We start from the raw sequence: 16,687 nt of genomic DNA on the forward strand, positions 1-16,687 counted from the left end.
GCCAGTAAATATCTTTGTGCCAGTGTTTCCTGTGACGCTCGGCTCTGGTCACAGCTGTAAACAGTATCGATTGTAGCAGCTCAAACCCTTGGCCAGAGTTTGAACCTTTGCACCTTCTAAATCTCTCCTCAGTCAAAATCCGTGCTACACTTCATCTGCCAGAAATGCAGGACAAACATGATAAAGCGGCATCTCTACGTTAAGACACGGCCTAACAAATAACCTGTGCCGACACTCCTTTAAACTATACTACATCTTTTACCTGATATTGGCATAAATAGCGTACAATGGAACTAAAACTAAAAACTGTCCCCACAAAGCTGTTCATCTTGGGAAGTTATGGTCCCATCCTTCATATCGGACACGTGTTCTGCAGAGAGAAAGCTTCTAATCTTAAAAAGGAAAGGGTGAGGAGGGAGGTGAATGCAATAAATAAAATACATATTATGAATATTTATATATATTTATATATGTATAAATAATATAGTACAGACGATGAGTTCTGTCTTGGCTTGACTGTGTTCAGAGAGTAAAACGACAACATACAAAACGAAGCCTGGTCCAGGTTACCTCAACATGGGGTGGAGAGAGCTAACTTTATCACTCATCTGGTTTCGTACTGGGACTCAAAATTCACTTTGCCTACCAAATAGAGACCCAACATATCAAGCAAGACTACATCTTATCGAGTTATTCCTCTTTGTGAGGTCTCAGCACCTCTGGGCCTCGTGTGTCGGTACGTACATTCTCACTGGAGAACGAGACGATGACGAGAAGAACTATCTTAACAACTAGTTGAAACACAGAGGAGGGAGCTGGGGGGTGACCTGGGTCCGAGACCACTAAGACAGACCCAGGTGTGTACTGGAGGCATTGATCTGGTCCTGTGGCTTCTCTAAGAGGCAGGCGTTTATACAAGCGGTGGACGGAACAATGGCGTTTTACAGCCAGATTTAAACCAGCAGGATGACTGTGGGTGTTGGGGTGCATTTGTGCGTTTTGTAAGAGAGAAGGTGCACATGTAGGCGTGCATGTGTACGTTCAGAGGATGGACGTATTGTACAGATGCATGTTGATAGTTCAGCTTCAGTTTCTGTGTATAATTTCTCATGTTCAGACCAGGGATATCTGAGAAATAAGTACTGTCTGAACTGGGTGTTCAACATTAGCGGCTTTTTGAGACGTTTAAATAAATTTTTTAGACATGATAGCTCAAATTGTATTAATTTTGTGTTTACTTCTCCTGTGATGCTTGTGTATGGGGGGCAAAAAGTCTTTTTAGGCCAGTGAGGGTCATGAGGGCCTTGGTTTAGACACGGGTGAGGAACGCCAGGTTGAGGGAGCTGGGGATCTGGATGGTTTCCAGGGCGAGGGAGGAAGGGCTGAAAGGGAAAGTGACGGGATAAATCATCTTCGTGTCCATCAACAACTGGGGACTCTCACAGCGGTCTCGCAAGCGAGTCTAAAGGGAGAAAGCAGAGAGCAAATGAGATGATTAATATGCAGTTACATTTCATTTGCAGAAAAAAGGGCCAATTTCCATTTTGGAAGACAGTTTTCCAACAGCCAGGCAGGCTTTGTTATTCATTTATGTTACAATGTGCAATGTGTTTGATTCATTTGGATGCAATAAGCTCTTGTTTCTGAAGAAAAATGGTGCAGCCCATATGTTGCTTTGAGCTTGGTAAAAAGGATGGAAACCAGTACATTACAGTACACACAAGGTTTAGGAAAATGGTGGTTAGAGTACAGGGTCCACCAATTTGTTAGCAATTAGTTTTTCAGGAGCATTCATGTCCTTAATGTTTATGCTGCAGATATATAAAATAGTAAGTACAGAAAACAGTGTTATATTTCAACATCTGGAATAAATTACCTGTATGGTTCGTATGAATGAGACTGACACTCTCTCCTCAAACTCGTTGACTGGAGTGTAGAGGTTCAGGACCTTCACGATCTGAGAGAGACATAACACAGAAATGTTATTCCAACAGCACCTTACCTACAGTGGGTTGGTTTTCTTTGCTTTTCGACAGACTACGGTGGAGAACAAATGGTTTAAAAAGCTAGTCTGGATTATTGGAATGTGGCGGTTTACCTGAGCAGTGGTCAGGGCCAGGCACATGGAGCAGATGGCCTCAGCGTCCTCATCAGTCTTTTTCTTCACCTGCAGCAGCTGAGCCGCCTGGATCAGAGGCTCCAGAGTCTCCTTGGCTCCGCATGTCATCAGACCTTTGTCTCTGAGCCACTCCTCCAGCTGGCTCACATTGTACCTGTGCACACACATCATAGGTTAATACAAAAAAGAGCTACAGCAAGCAAACCAGTCACGCTATGGAGCTCCTCCCTGAGCTGTGACATCTCCTACCTGATCTGCATGCCTTTGCTCCAGGAGCACATGTCCTTGCGCAGCAGCAGGTTGTTGAGGGTGACGGCTCCGATAATGTAGAACTGTTGCTTCACCACCTGCTTGATGAGCTCGGGGTCGGTGCCGTGCTGGCACATGGTGGAGTGGAAGGCGCTGAGCTGCCGCAGGATGGAGTCCAGGGTGTAGGTGCCCTCGTCGGCAATGCTAGAAGTTCGCTTACGGAGACCCGTTGGCTTCACCCCCGACACGCCCTGGATGGTCTCGTGCTCCAGCATGCCAGAGACTGCAGGGAACACACACCAATTAGTAAGTACTTGTATAGTGCACATAAGCAAATACATGTCCATATGCAAAAAACAATACAATAAACGTGTGTACATGCACACACCTATCATGGGCTGGAGGATGTTCTCCATGCATTTGATCAGCTGCTGGTAGATCTGGATGGAGAGGTCACTCAGCACCTGTCTGTACTCTGCCAGGTCGAAGTTGGACAGACAGTGTTCATTCTGCCTCTGCGTGTTGTGCTTCATGAAGGCCTGAGACACACAGACGAGGGCAGATTCAATTAAAACACTGTTCCATTACAATCTATTTTATATAAATGTCTGATTTTCTACTTTGTCACAATGTCCAGTTAAATCAAAAGGCTCCAAGTCTAATGAACCTTATTTATTAATGTGTACATATTTTGAGAGAGACAGTTTCTATATTTGTGTGTCAGTCTCACCTCGTCTCCGCTGTATTGTTTCAGACAGTGTAAGAAGCGGCAGGTGTTCGCCAGCCAGAAGGAAACTGTCTCAAAGTCATCTCCTCGTTTCTGACGGGAAGAGGAAGAACAAACAGGAGTCAGTAAACCAGCTGGTAGTAGTCATACTGTAACTCTATCAGACCAGCTACAGTTTAAAATACCCTGCCACAATTACTGAAAAACACCGCTTACAAAAAAACACACTTCCCTTTCCCCAAGTCACATATGACCAACCTACGCACATTTAAGTCCAAACTACTATACTCTGTAAACGTCGCCCCAAACTCTTACCATCCTTTCTTTGTAAGATTAATCGACCAGCACACAGTATACATACCTTCAAGATCTTCTTAATACTGTTGATGGTTGAGGTGAGCAGAGTGCGGACCTTCTGGTCATCGTTGACATAGTCTGCGTGTCTCAGACACATGAACAGAATGTAGGCTGGCAGACCTGGGATCAGATTCACGGCTACACCACGAGGCTTCAGCTCTGGAGAGACAAGAGGGGAAACAAGTTCAGTGATGGACTGAGGAAAAACATGAGAAGATAAGTGTCTGTTGTCATACAAAGCCTCACGTTCCACAGATAGGAGACCTTGTGGAGTTTTTGATTTTTTTTTATCCCTCAGTTATCTTAAAAAGTATTTTGAGGTTTGTCAAACTGCAATCATAGAACACTTTAAGGTCCTTAAATAATCTCAGTTTATAGATGTTTGATTTTTGCCTATATCTCCTGTTTTATGATTAGTGCTTACCCAGGATGAGGTTCTTGACCAGTTTGAGCTCATCCTCCTTCTTGTACTCCAGCATCCCTTGGAAATCTTTCTCCCTGCGGGGAATGTTCACAGGGTGAATCGGCTCATCCACCATCTGTCCCGGAGACGTCTGGCCCTCGGTTTGACCCGCTGGGAGACACGCAAGACATGACCGTCAGGTGACATACTGAACTGCAGAACTCAAACTCACATATATACAGATTCTCAAGCCTTTGCCGGCTGATGATTTCTCCTGTACCTCCCATCTCTCCAATCCTCTTGGAGTAAACCTTCAGCTGCTTCTTGAGCTTGCGGATGGTTCGGTCCTGCTTCTCCAGCTGCTCCATTAGATCCTGAGGTTGGAGTGATAAAGAGAAGGACAGACAAAAAGAAAAAGAAAAGAGAGAGAATAGTGAGGACAAATGCAAAGTCTACGACAGCTTCACTCTGTCACCCCCCAGTGGTGAAAAGGAACACTTTCGTAAATCTCACTCAGCGGTGACTTGGAAAATGTGAGTCTTTGAAACAAAGAAAGAAAGAAACAAAGGGGGGTTGGGGGGATTTTAAATCAACATGAAAGCTGCTCAGCTGATTGTTTTCACAGGAAGAGAAGTTACGGGACCTCGTTGGCTGTGTTAGAAAAGAGAAAAAGGTGCCGAGCTGTTCCGCTGTGAGTTAGAATACGCTGCTGTGGAGAGTTAAAGCAACGTTCAGTGCGATTTCATTCAGAACACACAACCTCAGTTAGTTCGAACACATGCAAACACACATTGCATGCACACACACACTCCATCTCTACATACAACCATCCGTCGTAAAATGATGACTCGAGCCTCTCGGGACGCTGTGGGGTCTTCAGCCAAAAGTTCCTGTCAGGTGAAACCATCCACACAAATGAGTGTGTGTGAGACGCAGCACTACAGGGGCCGTTTCAGTTTTTGTATTTGTGGCTCAGGTGGGAATGAAACCCCCAGTCCAAACTGCTTCAGTGATAATTCATTAACATGTATCTGTAGATCAGATTCCTCTGGTAATTTTTCCTTTTATTTTCAAAACAATATCAATGCATTTCTGAATTTGAGTGACATAAACTAAATTATGTTTCTGTGCTGTTTATCACTTAAAAAGCATCTAAATGTGTGTGTTGTTGTCATTGATGTAGAGCAGATTCTGGTTTGAAGGCACCAGACAGATGCATTACCATTCTTTGGCAGCAACACAGCACTTCCCTTAAACTGGAAATCAGTCAGTTTTGTATGATACATATTTTTCTTACAAGCCATCTGTATGAAGGACTATGATAAACACTTATCCTGCCATATCTGCACTGCTGGAGCTGGTCCCCAAAGCCTGTTGGGTGTCATCTGTCATTTGAATGTAATATGTATGTTTAGCTGAGTAAAAAAATCCAACTTAGGCTTCAAACCCATCTTTTTTCTCTGTTATGGTCACTCCTAAATCCACTTGCTACGTATACACTCTGCTTATTTCTACTTTGATCCCTAATTCTGTTATCATTGTTACATGTACCTTTCTTAACCTCAATCTCATTGTAATATGACCATTCTTACCTGAATGTATAGGATTCTGTCTGTGTATTTGTGCATGTGAGATCTCACTGTTGTGTGTCTGATGTTTAAGTTGAAGTTCTTCTTCAGTCTGTATATATCTGCGTGTGTGTTACAGCGTACCAGGTTCTCGTTGGTGAGCCGGGTGATCTCGTGCTGCAGACTGGCTTCGATTCGGGCCTCTGGAGGTAGCTGGAGGTTTTGGGCCAAGAGCTGCTGCTGACGGTTGTTCTCCTCCTTCACGTTCTGCAGCTCGCTGCGCAGTGATTCCACTTCGTTATCGTAAGTTCTCCGCTGAGTCTGCAACTGGTGCTCCAGTAACCTGAGGTGGGGTGGGACGTGGGAAGGAGATGAGATGGAGGAGGGAGGATGAAATGGGAGATGAAGGGAAAAGGAAGAGAAAGGGCATAAATAGGAGGGGAGGAAAAGAAGTAAGCATTATAGTGAAAAAAAACAAAACAGTAAAATAGAGTGACAAAAGTTAAAGTTTTCACCACAGTGTGGTGACGCAGCACAGCAGCATGCTGTGCATCCCTGAACCCAGCTTCTCTGAACACTTGCTTTAATTGTGAGTCATTAAGTTTTCTTGAAAAGTCGAACAGAGCCAACACTGTGGTCAGAGGTCAGACTCAGCGACGGAGCAGGTAGAGCTGACAGAGCTTCCTTGCTTCAGAGGGAGGTTGACCTGCTTCTAATACATGGATCTCCTCACACTAGTTTGCTAACTTCACACTCAGTCAGGTGACAATTTAGTTTATCAACGTTCAGTAAGACTCCCACCTATTAATAATACCATAGCAGCAAAAAACGTAATTTGAGATGAGTGACATTGGAAAGGAAAAAAATTAACTAAAAGTATAAAATGAGGCATCAAAGCCAAATAGTGTTTGTGAACAATTCTTAGGGTTTGTTTAAAATATCAGGAAAAATTCACTTTCCTCACTGTGTTTGGCCTACTTTGAAGCCAGCTTGTCAGTGCATATTGAGTTACATGAAGCTCTAACATTGAACAGGCCGTTAGTAACAGGATGAAGACAAATTCTATGCACTATGTTAGAAATAAAATGGGAAAATAAACCAAAAACCTTGCTTAAAAGACTATATATTATGCAACATATGTGGGGTATGGACCTGTTTTTACATCATTTTTATACAGCATGCAACCCTGTAAAGTGGTGTGTGGGAAGAGTGTGTGACAAAAACAACTGGGAAAATCTTAACATTGTGTTGTGCCAAAAATATAAATAGTGCCCAAATAGACTACATTATGTGCTCAACTCACGACACAAAACCAAACTTATTTACTGTCAGCTACCCAGGAGGGGCCCTTCTAATGAGCCCTGGGGCCTAAAACTGAGCAACTGGCCAGATATACCTCACAATAAACAAAGATTGAATCTCTGAAAGGTTAAAACAAATGTGAGAGGAAAGATGTGAATGAAAAAACCCCCCAGCACACATCCTTTCTTGTGAAAAGGCAACGTATCATGCTCAAATAGCACACTTCAGTTACACCTGATGGTTTCCTTTAAGCCCTGATTAACCAGCCACAGCTCTCCGTCCTCATTCAGCTTATGGAAGTCTGGAGCGGCAGATCTGACCGACACACAACACAAAGGAACATGAACAACACAATGATCAAAAGAAAAGTGAAGCGTGGTTGGGTTGGGGGAAAGGTATGCAAAGACAACAAGAATATATCTTTGTCTGAGCTGTCTGTATGTGTATGTGTCCATGTAAAATACACTGTCCTTTATTTGTGGACTGCAGTAAATTTCATGTGTTCTGAAAGTCATTGTGGAGGAAAATCTGGAAATGCTTCCATCTACCTTTAGGTGGCTCTTAATTTCTTTGGTTTAACCATAAAGCTTCTCCCTAAAAGTGGAAGCTTTAGTAGTAGCCAGATATAGTATATGTTTTCTGTTTCATTGCATTGCTGCTTGCAACAGTGGTAAAGTCTATTGTCTGTGTGTAGCCTGCTGTGTACTAAATATTCTCCACTGTGCACTCTCATGGCAGCGTGTGAACAAAGAAGGTCACAAGCAACAAAGGGTGTCACATGGGAGAAACAGAGGGATAAAGGCAGTGATGCACAGTGCAACTTTCTGGGCAACTCTGAGGAGTAACAATGCAACACTGTTACTTTAATTATATAGGAAAAAATGTTGCTTAGAAACATAAAATGTCTGCAGTTAGCAAATCTATTGTGTGTACAATATCAAGTGTGTTCCCCTTGACATGATGATGATGATGCATGTGTGCAGCATTCTGTAGCCAGCGAGATGAGCAAAACTGTCTACAGAAAGAAAGAAATGTAAAAAAGTGAGATAATGAACTGTGGAGAACATGATAAATATATGATATAAATATGAATGTATTCAAATTCAATTATTTAAAAGTATCCTGTGCATCTCTGCTTTGACAAACAAAGAAACAAGTGGGTTTTCATGCAGGATTTATGCCAAACTCATTCCATAAAGCTGAGACGGGAGGCCTCCTACCACAGCGTCACACTCATCACTGCTGAACAGTCAGTGTGAGGGAGTCATGTTCTAAATCTGTGTTAATAAAGGTTAAACTACAGCTGGAGATAACATATATATACACACCTTTTTAGCCATTTCCATGCTTTCATGCTGCACATTTTATAAATACTGCACTGTTAATATGGAGTCCTGCACCGTCTCCAAAAACAGAGCAGAGCTGCGGAAGCTACTAAAAACATCTGTGTATCTTTGTTTTGAGGGACAACAAACTATTTTGAGTCAGCTTCAGTTTAAGAGACTCTGCTCTTGTTCATGCTGAACTATTAAAACCCATGCAGACCTATGAATCCCAAAACTGAACTTCAAAGCCAAACACACATTCCTTGACTTCGAATACTGGTTATCATAGTCTGTCATAAGAAAGACCTAAACTGTAGCTGAGAGCTGCTACATTATTTCACATGCTGTTAAGGCAGAAAACGCAAAGCTTTCCAAGCTTTCATCAGCACTATGATGTAGAATCAAGTGTTTCAGCTTCAGTAATATCAGTCATTTGTAACATTTTCAACCCGGTTTGGCATCAGCGTGGCCATGCATGCTTTGTTCCATGATGCATAGGCCACGTCTCATTGGTTACCTCAGCCTACTCAGGAGATCACTGACTTCCAGCGGCTTACGCATGAACCTAGGAGATCTGCACAGGACAAGGCAGTGTTCACAAACATACATTCTTACATGTATATGATGGTAAATATAATGGAACAAGAGCTCGGTAAAATACAACATTTGGACAAAAGATAGATGATGGAGTCAGGGCTTGGGGTGAATTCCACACCGATGTGAAGACCTGGAGACTGGGCGGGAGAACTGGCCGTAACATAGTACCTGTTGGTGTCTTTCAGGCCTATGCAAGCTTGCTTGAGTTCGTCAGCATCCTTCAGTTTGGACACATCCTCAGCATAGACAGATGGCTCAGTCATGGTCTCCTAGAAAAAGGTAGACAAAAAACAGAACGATAAATGAACCAGATCACCACCATAACTGTGGAAAGTTTCATACAGTTTAGGTGTATGAATGAAGACAAGCAAGTCAGTGGTTATATGAATGTGAGTGCACCCTGCTGTGAGCAGTCAGCATGTGTTTTGTTGACTCCCTGCCAGCATCAGTGAAGCTGCTGGCTACAACTGTCCTTTTACCCTGACAATCAACAGCCAGTTGGAGCCTCGGGCTGAAACAGTGACATTCCATCAAATGATGCCTCGGCGACAGCCGTCTATCTATGGGGAACGTCACTTCACAGCGGCAGCCTTTTCTTCTAGCTTTCAGGAGATAAGAAGTGCTTTTGTAGAGTCTGACAGTGCTGAGAGCTGAGCATCAGCTGATTAGTAAGCAGGGTTTGAGGTCACTTGTGATCAAAGAGTTTGAGCAGGGTTCATGTGACCGCTGTGTGATACGAAGACGAGGCTCACTTTATTAGCATGATGTGACACTGGGAGCTGTGGAGCTACAGTATCATGCAGCAGACAACCTGTCACACAGTTTACTTCTTTATTTCTTTGAATTAAAGTTTATTTCTTTAATTCAACATCTATGTTTACTATAAGTAAACATGTAAGTCACCACTGCCCAGCGCTGTGAAGTCAGACCCTTTGGAGCCGAAGCACCATTAAAGAAACATTCAGAGATATCAAACAGCTTTGAATATAATGTTAATAATATTATTTTCAAATGTGCATTTCTGAAATCGAGTGCAGTCAACTGTTTTTAATTTATTTTTTTAAAGAGTAAAAACAGGTTACTGTCATGTGAAATCTACAGGCTGAGATTTCAAATTTAACTCAGTTTGCAGTAACATCCATCCTTGGGGGCTGAATGTGGTACAGTGTTCACGAGGACAGATGCAAAATGGCTGCTGTAAAACAACCACTGAGCATCACTTAGCGAAAAACAGTCCATAAAAGCATTCATCCAGACAAAGGACGAGACAGGTGAGACGATCAAAATACAGCCTGGAGAGGACAGAGTGCATATGTAAAGTCTCTTATAGAAAGAATGCTGACCTTGTGTTTTCTCTCTATAATACTGGGTTCTACAGTTGTACATAATTTGGTCCCCTGTTGTGGTTTCTGTGTAAATTCCACCACTAGATGTCTCACACTGTTACGTATCATTAATTGAATGTTCAAAGCGTTCCAGGAGTCTTTGTTGACCCTGCTCTCTTTACTTCAGTCCTCAAACTTACTCAGCAGTTTCTCAGAAATCAGGAGTTGACTTGTTTCATTAAGCATGTGGAGGTGGAACAGGGAATATTGGTGGTGACAGAGGGAGATAAGCGAGTAGAAGGACTCTTAAAATCAATATATGCCCATACTACAGAACTGAAGAGAGTACCCTATATTTAAGTTAAGTCCTCTATTAAACTCTCTGGAACCTGATAGCAGCAGTGATGTAACAGCTGCACTTGTCCTGCTGCTTACAATCACTGAGATGACAGATAAAATTGACTCTGCTGGATCAAATTTCTTACGTAAGGAGGTTTTACATACAAGACACAATGAAAAAAAGTGTCAAATACTCATGCATGATGGTTTTTTTTTAACTGTACCTTCTCATCCTGTGGGAAAGCATGGATGGAGGAGAGAAGGTGGAGACAGGAGAGTTAGACACACTGAGGGTACAGTGAAAACATCAGCTACATACAGTGTGAATAAGGTGATTTAATTAGGATATGGACCCAAAATTAACAACTAACTACAGTAGAGCAATTGGCAAAGTTCAAATGTCATTTTTGTCTTTAAGAAAATGATTTTAGTCCTTTTTTGAGATCATGAACAGAATATAAGCGTTATTTATTAAATATTAAAAAATAAATAATGATCTGCGAATAGGATCAAAGCAAATGTAATAGGCCAAGAGAGATTTTAGTCTGATCCCTTTGTTACTTTTTGGCATATTGTGCAAACAAATAGACAAACAGAGAAACAGATATGGGTGAGAATAACACACATGTAAGAAGGTGGATACAAGCAAGCGGGGCTGCCACCCACTTATATCCAGCTTCATTTTGTAAGAACAGCACCACCATGTGACCACAGTGCAGGTGTTTACAGGCTAAATAGACACAGGAAGTTAAACGTTCTTCTACCTTGTGGTGCATGGCTTCCTTCTGGCTGACCAGCTGGGAGCGCAGGATCAGCACCTCCTCCTTACGGACGTCCAGCTCCTCACAGGAGGCGTTGAGCTGCTCCAGGAGCACCTTGTAAGCTGGGGTGCCTGGGGCCCCGGCCCCGGCGCCTGCAGCTGCGTCACCCAGCAGGCTTTGCCTCATCTCTGCCAGGTTATGTTTCAGCTTCTTGTTCTCTGACTCCAACTCTTGACGCTGAGAAGTGAAAGAGTTAAGTGTTAACTTGTCCATAACAAGTGGCAAATGAAGCTTTCTGCAGCTCTGGCATTATGTACTGCAATAAAACAAGTTGTCTGGCTTTGGATTAAGTCAGAGAACATGTGCTAGTGTTGTTGTATTTCTAATTTAGTCCCCTCTGACTGCGTACCTTCAGGGACTCGTACTCCAGCTCCGCACCACGAGCCTTTTTGAACTCTGCGTCATCCTGAAACAAGAAGCAAAACATGGTGATGAAGGTGTGTTTGTGACCGGACAAAGTTTATAATACATGATGCAATACAGTCTGACTGAAATGAAACATGGCTGAAACAGAACACTGTTTGATAAGAAAAAAATAGTTTTTTTTAGCTTTAATCTAATTGTATCTAAAGAAATCTGTTTTCCTATTTAATAACCGTATAAACTAATGAAGCACTTAAATTCTGTACATAATAATGAAAAGCTTCTTATTATATTTAAAGAGTCATTAATGCAATAAAAGTTGTTGTTTGTACTTTTGCTGGGTTGTTACATGGTTACATGTGTATATTATTGTATTCAAAAGCTCTTCATGCTGTACTATCCTAGTATTACTGTATATTTTCAATCCTCAACACGGCAAAACGAGGCTTATAACATATATACATATAATTTCTTAATGAAGTGATATATTTCAGAGCCCAGCGTTAGTGTCAGTACCCTGGCCCTAGCCCGCTGGAACTGCTCCTCTTTGTTTTCCAGTTCGTTGCGCAGCGATTGCTTTTCTTGCTCCAGTTCTGTGAGACGTTTTTGCAGCTTGAGGGTCAGCGAGGTGTCCATTCCTCGTGTAACATCCTGCATGACAAAGACATTTAACGTCAGCAATCATTTTGTAACAGTAGAAACCATATCTCTGGATTGGTCCTCTTATTAAATGTGAATGTACTCAATGCCAACATTCTTACTTCGGCGGCACGGGAACCTTCTTCCAATTCGGCGTACTCTGAGTTGTAGGTGTACTCTGATTCGTTGCTGCTGTGGGTAGAATCTGTTCTCCTGTGGCCAGGCTTGGAGACGTTCTGCAGACAAGAGAGAAAATAACCTTTTAATTTCCCTGCTGCGCCTTCAGACTGTAAGTGTATCTCAGTGTTTAATGTTACCAATGTCACTTCCCATCTGCTTTCTGCTAGAGAAATACTGAATAATGGAAAAAATAAATGTTTTGTGTTCGTGTTTTCAGAAAAGGATGAGAAGCGCTTATAAATACATTAAACCTTTTATAAGTAGTATTGACTGGGTGTGTGTGCATGAATTCCTCACCGATGAAACCATCTCTTCCTTCAGGTCGTCGTATTTTTCTTCCAGGCGAAGGTGTTCGGTCAGGAGATTCTGATAGCGAGATCGCTCCTCGTTCAGATCTGACTCCAGCTGCTGAGTCTCCTGTGCAATCGAACGCACCATTTTCTCTGACAGGGAAAGAACATAAAGAAGCAGCAGTTAAAATAAAGAAACACACTGCATTGTTTAGGAGACAATTGCATGCGTATGCATGACTATATAGATGTGTTGCAATAAGTCAGTTTAATTTATGTAGTTATGTTTGCATACCTGTCATCTGCTGACTCTGTTCCTGAATCAACCTGTTCAAGTCGTCCTTCTCTTTCTTCAGCGAGCCATTCTGCTCCTTCAGCTCTGAGACCATCTACAAACACAAATGATACCTAAATCACGGCTTGTGTAAAGCTGCTGACTGTCAGCATCTTGAATGTGAATGAATGTTTATTTACACATTTAATCCCATCATTCTCAAAAGATGCTCAAAATAAGTTATCTTCTTTTGGAAAAAAAACATTCTGGGTTACAAAAGAAGACAAAACACTAGACAAAAACACACACAATTAGAAATAGAAACCACAGAGTACACACACAGTTCAGTAGCTACCTCACTAGCACTCTATTGTATCTCCTGCGCTCACCTGCCTCAGGGCAACACTGCCCTCTGAGCCCACCATGTGCCCATTTCCCCCTGGTTCGCTCTGGCTCCTAAATTGGGGAAAAACTGTTTTCCTCTGGTGCCAATATGCATATTTATGCAATGAAAATTATTTTGTGATATATATATATGTCCAGGAAACTATGGGAGATTGTTCTCATTAGGAACTTTTTCTACTGAACTTCGTTTTAAACTAATAATAGGACTTTGACAGCCTCACTATAAAAGGAAAGGGGGGGGGAGGGGGGGAGTCAGAGGAGGTTTTAAGGAGAGTAAATACAACCCAGTTGTTTTTTTAATTCTAGCACTGCAAAAAGTAGGAAGACTTTTCCTTCAAAACCTCCAAGTTATTCACTAGAAAAAGGTTTAAGGTTCCATAGATGTTAGTACATCCAACATCTATGGAAATATCTCCAATCTACAGGCAATAAAGGGGAAGAAGAGATAAACACACATACTGTAGAACAGGAGACAGACGGAGGGACATGTAACTACTGTACATACACTGTGCACAGGGAGATGGAGGACAACTACAGGTAAATGGACAGATATAAATCTGGATCCCCGTCTTACCATCTCCATTTCGTTCCTGTAGGTTTGCGCCCAGTCCTCTATGGTCTTCTTCTCCTGCTGTGTGGCACTCAGCTCCTTTCTCAGCCTCTCCAGCTCCTCCAGCAGTGAGGTCACCTGGTTGGTTTTCTTCTTGGCCTCCTCCTCCACGCCACGTAGCCGGTTCAACTCGCCACGCATCCGCTCACTTTCTGCTGTGTAGGAATTCTCTAGACCAACTAGCTTCTCGTTGACAGACCGGTTTTCCTTGGTCTGGAGGAGCGAGATGGATCATAGAACAGGGAGGTCATGGCAAAAATGATCAATCGAAACAAAAGGACATAGAAAGTAAAATTGGGGGAAAAAAGGGCAACTCACCTGCTCGTCGATTCTCCTCTGCAGCTGCATGATCTTGTTCTCCATGCCTTTGTTGAGCTTCTTGAAGTGCTCCACTGAGCGAGCCTCGATCTTCAGCTTCTTTAATTCGCGTCTGGCCCTCATCCTGCGGATGCTGCACTGCAGGACGACGATGGAGACGAGGCAGCGCTTGTACCAGCAGCGAGCCAACCAGCCGCGAACGTGCCTCTGAATGATCACCGCCTTGTGCTCCCGCAGCAGCTACAGACACAGTGAACGAGAGGCAGAGAGAAATAAGAGCGCATGTGCATATTTCTAGAACATTTACACTTGTTCTAGGTGAAGTTTCTCTTGTTACAGGTATTTTGTGGAAGTGAGACAGATAACAAAAAATCTTGAAATCAGTTAACTTTTGATTGGAAATCTAATGATGATTTCTTCTTGTTTTAAAAAACATTTCAGGACTTAATAATAAAAGAAGGACCGGATGAATGAGGATGAATATATTTTGCAGTGTTTTGTGATGTGTGTCTTACCGCCTGGTACTTCTGCCGAGCCATGTAAGCTCTGAGGATGGTCTGCATCGCCAGGGCAGCAGCCTGCTTCTGCCTGTAGCGTTTCTTCTCCATGTACATCCTCTGATACTTCTGGATGACGGTGGCCGCCTGGGTGCGACGCATGAACTTGGCCAGGCTAAGGAGAGCCAAGATACACACGTCTCAACTAACAAATATTGAACTAACTTCTTAAATGAATGTTGATTTTAAATTATTGAACTGCAGCAGTAATCAAACTACAGTAAATTAGTTCACCCAGCAGTGCCTTATAACATAGTTGGTTTAAAGGATGGTGTGCATGATACTGTTATACTGTTTGAATGGACAAAGGGAGGTGAATATCAGGTTCAATGACTGACCAGCGAGCCTGGTATCCTCTGGTGAACCTCTGGATGGTGATGGCAGCACTGCGCTTGCGCAGATACTTCTTGCGCGCCAGCCAGCAGCGGATGGTCTTCTGGATGCGAATGCAGGCAGCGCGCAACTTGTCCGCCCTCAACTTCTCAAGGTAGGCAACCTGGCCGGCCCTGAAGAAGATCTTGGTCTTACCAAACTGGTATTTATCCTGGTCCTGAAGGAGGATGGGAGCAGAACAATACTTTTAGAAGAACACAAAGAAGCAGATGTGTGGAACCTTCATTACTGTTTTTTTTCCATGAAAGGGGCAAAACTGGACTCAAATGATAATGCAAAACTAAATATAAATCCATTAAAAATTTACTGTATATGCCATCAGCAAATAAAATCATTCCATATACCGAATTTTTAAATTTTAAGAAGAAATGTGAAAATTCAGATCGTCTGACTGACCTGAACTAGTTTCTCCAGAACGTTCTTGCAGGTCAACTTCTTGTCAGGTAACACGTCCTTCTGCTTCATCAGCACTCGGTAACGGCTAAAGAACTCCTGGTACGTCCATCTGAGACACACACAAGATTGTCATGATATAAACATTTGATTCTTTACCGCTTGTTCAATCATTTCTTGCAAGGAGTTAAACAGTTTGCTTTGCTATTTTACTTTTCTTCAAGGAAAAACAAACTACCACAAAAGAATGCATTTTTGGGTTGTTGAAGTAGTAAGATTCATTCTGATATCTGCTTCTATAGATGATATTCAAAAATGTTGTATATTCCACCTGTGAAATGCAGCACCTTTTTTTAAGGTTGTGCTCACATTCAAAGGTTATCAGCTTTAAAATCTATTATTATCAATCTATCTAAAATGCATTAAGGAGACTAGTAAGTAAAGCAGACTAAAATCCAGTGCAGGAGGCCATCAGATCAGATCAACAGTTGGCTGGCTGCATTGTTACAAGGATGTATTCAGACATAATGTATGTACAGCAGACTCTCAACTGCAGAGTACATTTGCCTTCTAGTAACTTTTAAAATTTCTTACACATATCAAACACAAGAGAGTGTATGGGAATCAGTAGCTGTGTTGCTGGGATGCATCAGTACCTGGATGGGAAACCTGCAGCGGAGATGCGGATAGTTTCCAGGACACCACAGGCTCTGAGCTGCTGCACTGCCCGTTTGGGATCAAACCTGCCAACCACAAATAACCACAGTCAATATGGCCACTGTAAATGACACCTGAGCTAAGATGGTGGTTTTGAGCACAGTGCATTGTTTATTAATGGCAACAAGTCTAAAGTCAGGAAACAAATATGGTAGAAAAGAGAAAACAAGGCACATAGCACTGTGCCAGAAAATGTTTCTTTTTACTGTTTACTTGAAAACATGAGGAAGACTCACGTGAAGGCCATCTTGAAGTCATTGGGTTTGATGCAGCGTACATAGTGTGGAGTGGTTGCGTTTAAAGTCTCCATCAGCATTTGCAGAGAGTTACGGAACTACAAGAGAGGACCATCATCATCATCATCTAACCTTTTGTGCTATTAAGCCACTGTCACAATTAATTCTCTATAGAATTAT

The 16,687-nt window shown here is 42.4% G+C and overlaps 1 protein-coding gene across 11 annotated transcripts in view; it reads right to left on the reverse strand.

The window, feature by feature from the left end:
- Window positions 1–6: 6 nt before the first annotated feature.
- Window positions 7–16,687, reverse strand: part of myo5aa (myosin VAa) — a 54,088-nt gene continuing 37,407 nt past the window's right edge. For 3 of the 11 annotated variants that reach the window (XM_035682411.1, XM_035682410.1, XM_035682409.1), the window contains 25 exons: window positions 16,508–16,605; window positions 16,211–16,297; window positions 15,558–15,666; window positions 15,107–15,318; window positions 14,727–14,883; window positions 14,212–14,451; window positions 13,858–14,106; window positions 12,900–12,993; window positions 12,612–12,757; window positions 12,257–12,370; window positions 12,012–12,146; window positions 11,482–11,538; window positions 11,076–11,309; window positions 10,536–10,544; window positions 8,816–8,916; window positions 5,568–5,766; window positions 4,136–4,229; window positions 3,877–4,026; window positions 3,457–3,611; window positions 3,099–3,188; window positions 2,757–2,907; window positions 2,369–2,651; window positions 2,099–2,273; window positions 1,877–1,957; window positions 7–1,462 (listed from right to left, as the gene is read on the reverse strand). In XM_035682411.1, the coding sequence (XP_035538304.1) occupies window positions 1,310–1,462; window positions 1,877–1,957; window positions 2,099–2,273; window positions 2,369–2,651; window positions 2,757–2,907; window positions 3,099–3,188; window positions 3,457–3,611; window positions 3,877–4,026; window positions 4,136–4,229; window positions 5,568–5,766; window positions 8,816–8,916; window positions 10,536–10,544; window positions 11,076–11,309; window positions 11,482–11,538; window positions 12,012–12,146; window positions 12,257–12,370; window positions 12,612–12,757; window positions 12,900–12,993; window positions 13,858–14,106; window positions 14,212–14,451; window positions 14,727–14,883; window positions 15,107–15,318; window positions 15,558–15,666; window positions 16,211–16,297; window positions 16,508–16,605 (3,573 nt within the window). In that variant the 3' untranslated portion in view covers window positions 7–1,309. Of the gene's footprint in view, window positions 1,463–1,876; window positions 1,958–2,098; window positions 2,274–2,368; window positions 2,652–2,756; window positions 2,908–3,098; window positions 3,189–3,456; window positions 3,612–3,876; window positions 4,027–4,135; window positions 4,230–4,679; window positions 4,746–5,567; window positions 5,767–6,959; window positions 7,041–8,567; window positions 8,625–8,815; window positions 8,917–10,535; window positions 10,545–11,075; window positions 11,310–11,481; window positions 11,539–12,011; window positions 12,147–12,256; window positions 12,371–12,611; window positions 12,758–12,899; window positions 12,994–13,857; window positions 14,107–14,211; window positions 14,452–14,726; window positions 14,884–15,106; window positions 15,319–15,557; window positions 15,667–16,210; window positions 16,298–16,507; window positions 16,606–16,687 lie in introns of all 11 variants that reach the window. The other 8 variants (XM_035682402.1, XM_035682401.1, XM_035682404.1 and 5 more) reach the window with 5 other exon arrangements.

The sequence above is a fragment of the Morone saxatilis genome, unplaced genomic scaffold (genome assembly GCF_004916995.1).
Source record: "Morone saxatilis isolate NCDOM2014 unplaced genomic scaffold, NCSU_SB_2.0 Contig11, whole genome shotgun sequence".
NCBI lineage: Eukaryota > Metazoa > Chordata > Actinopteri > Moronidae > Morone > Morone saxatilis.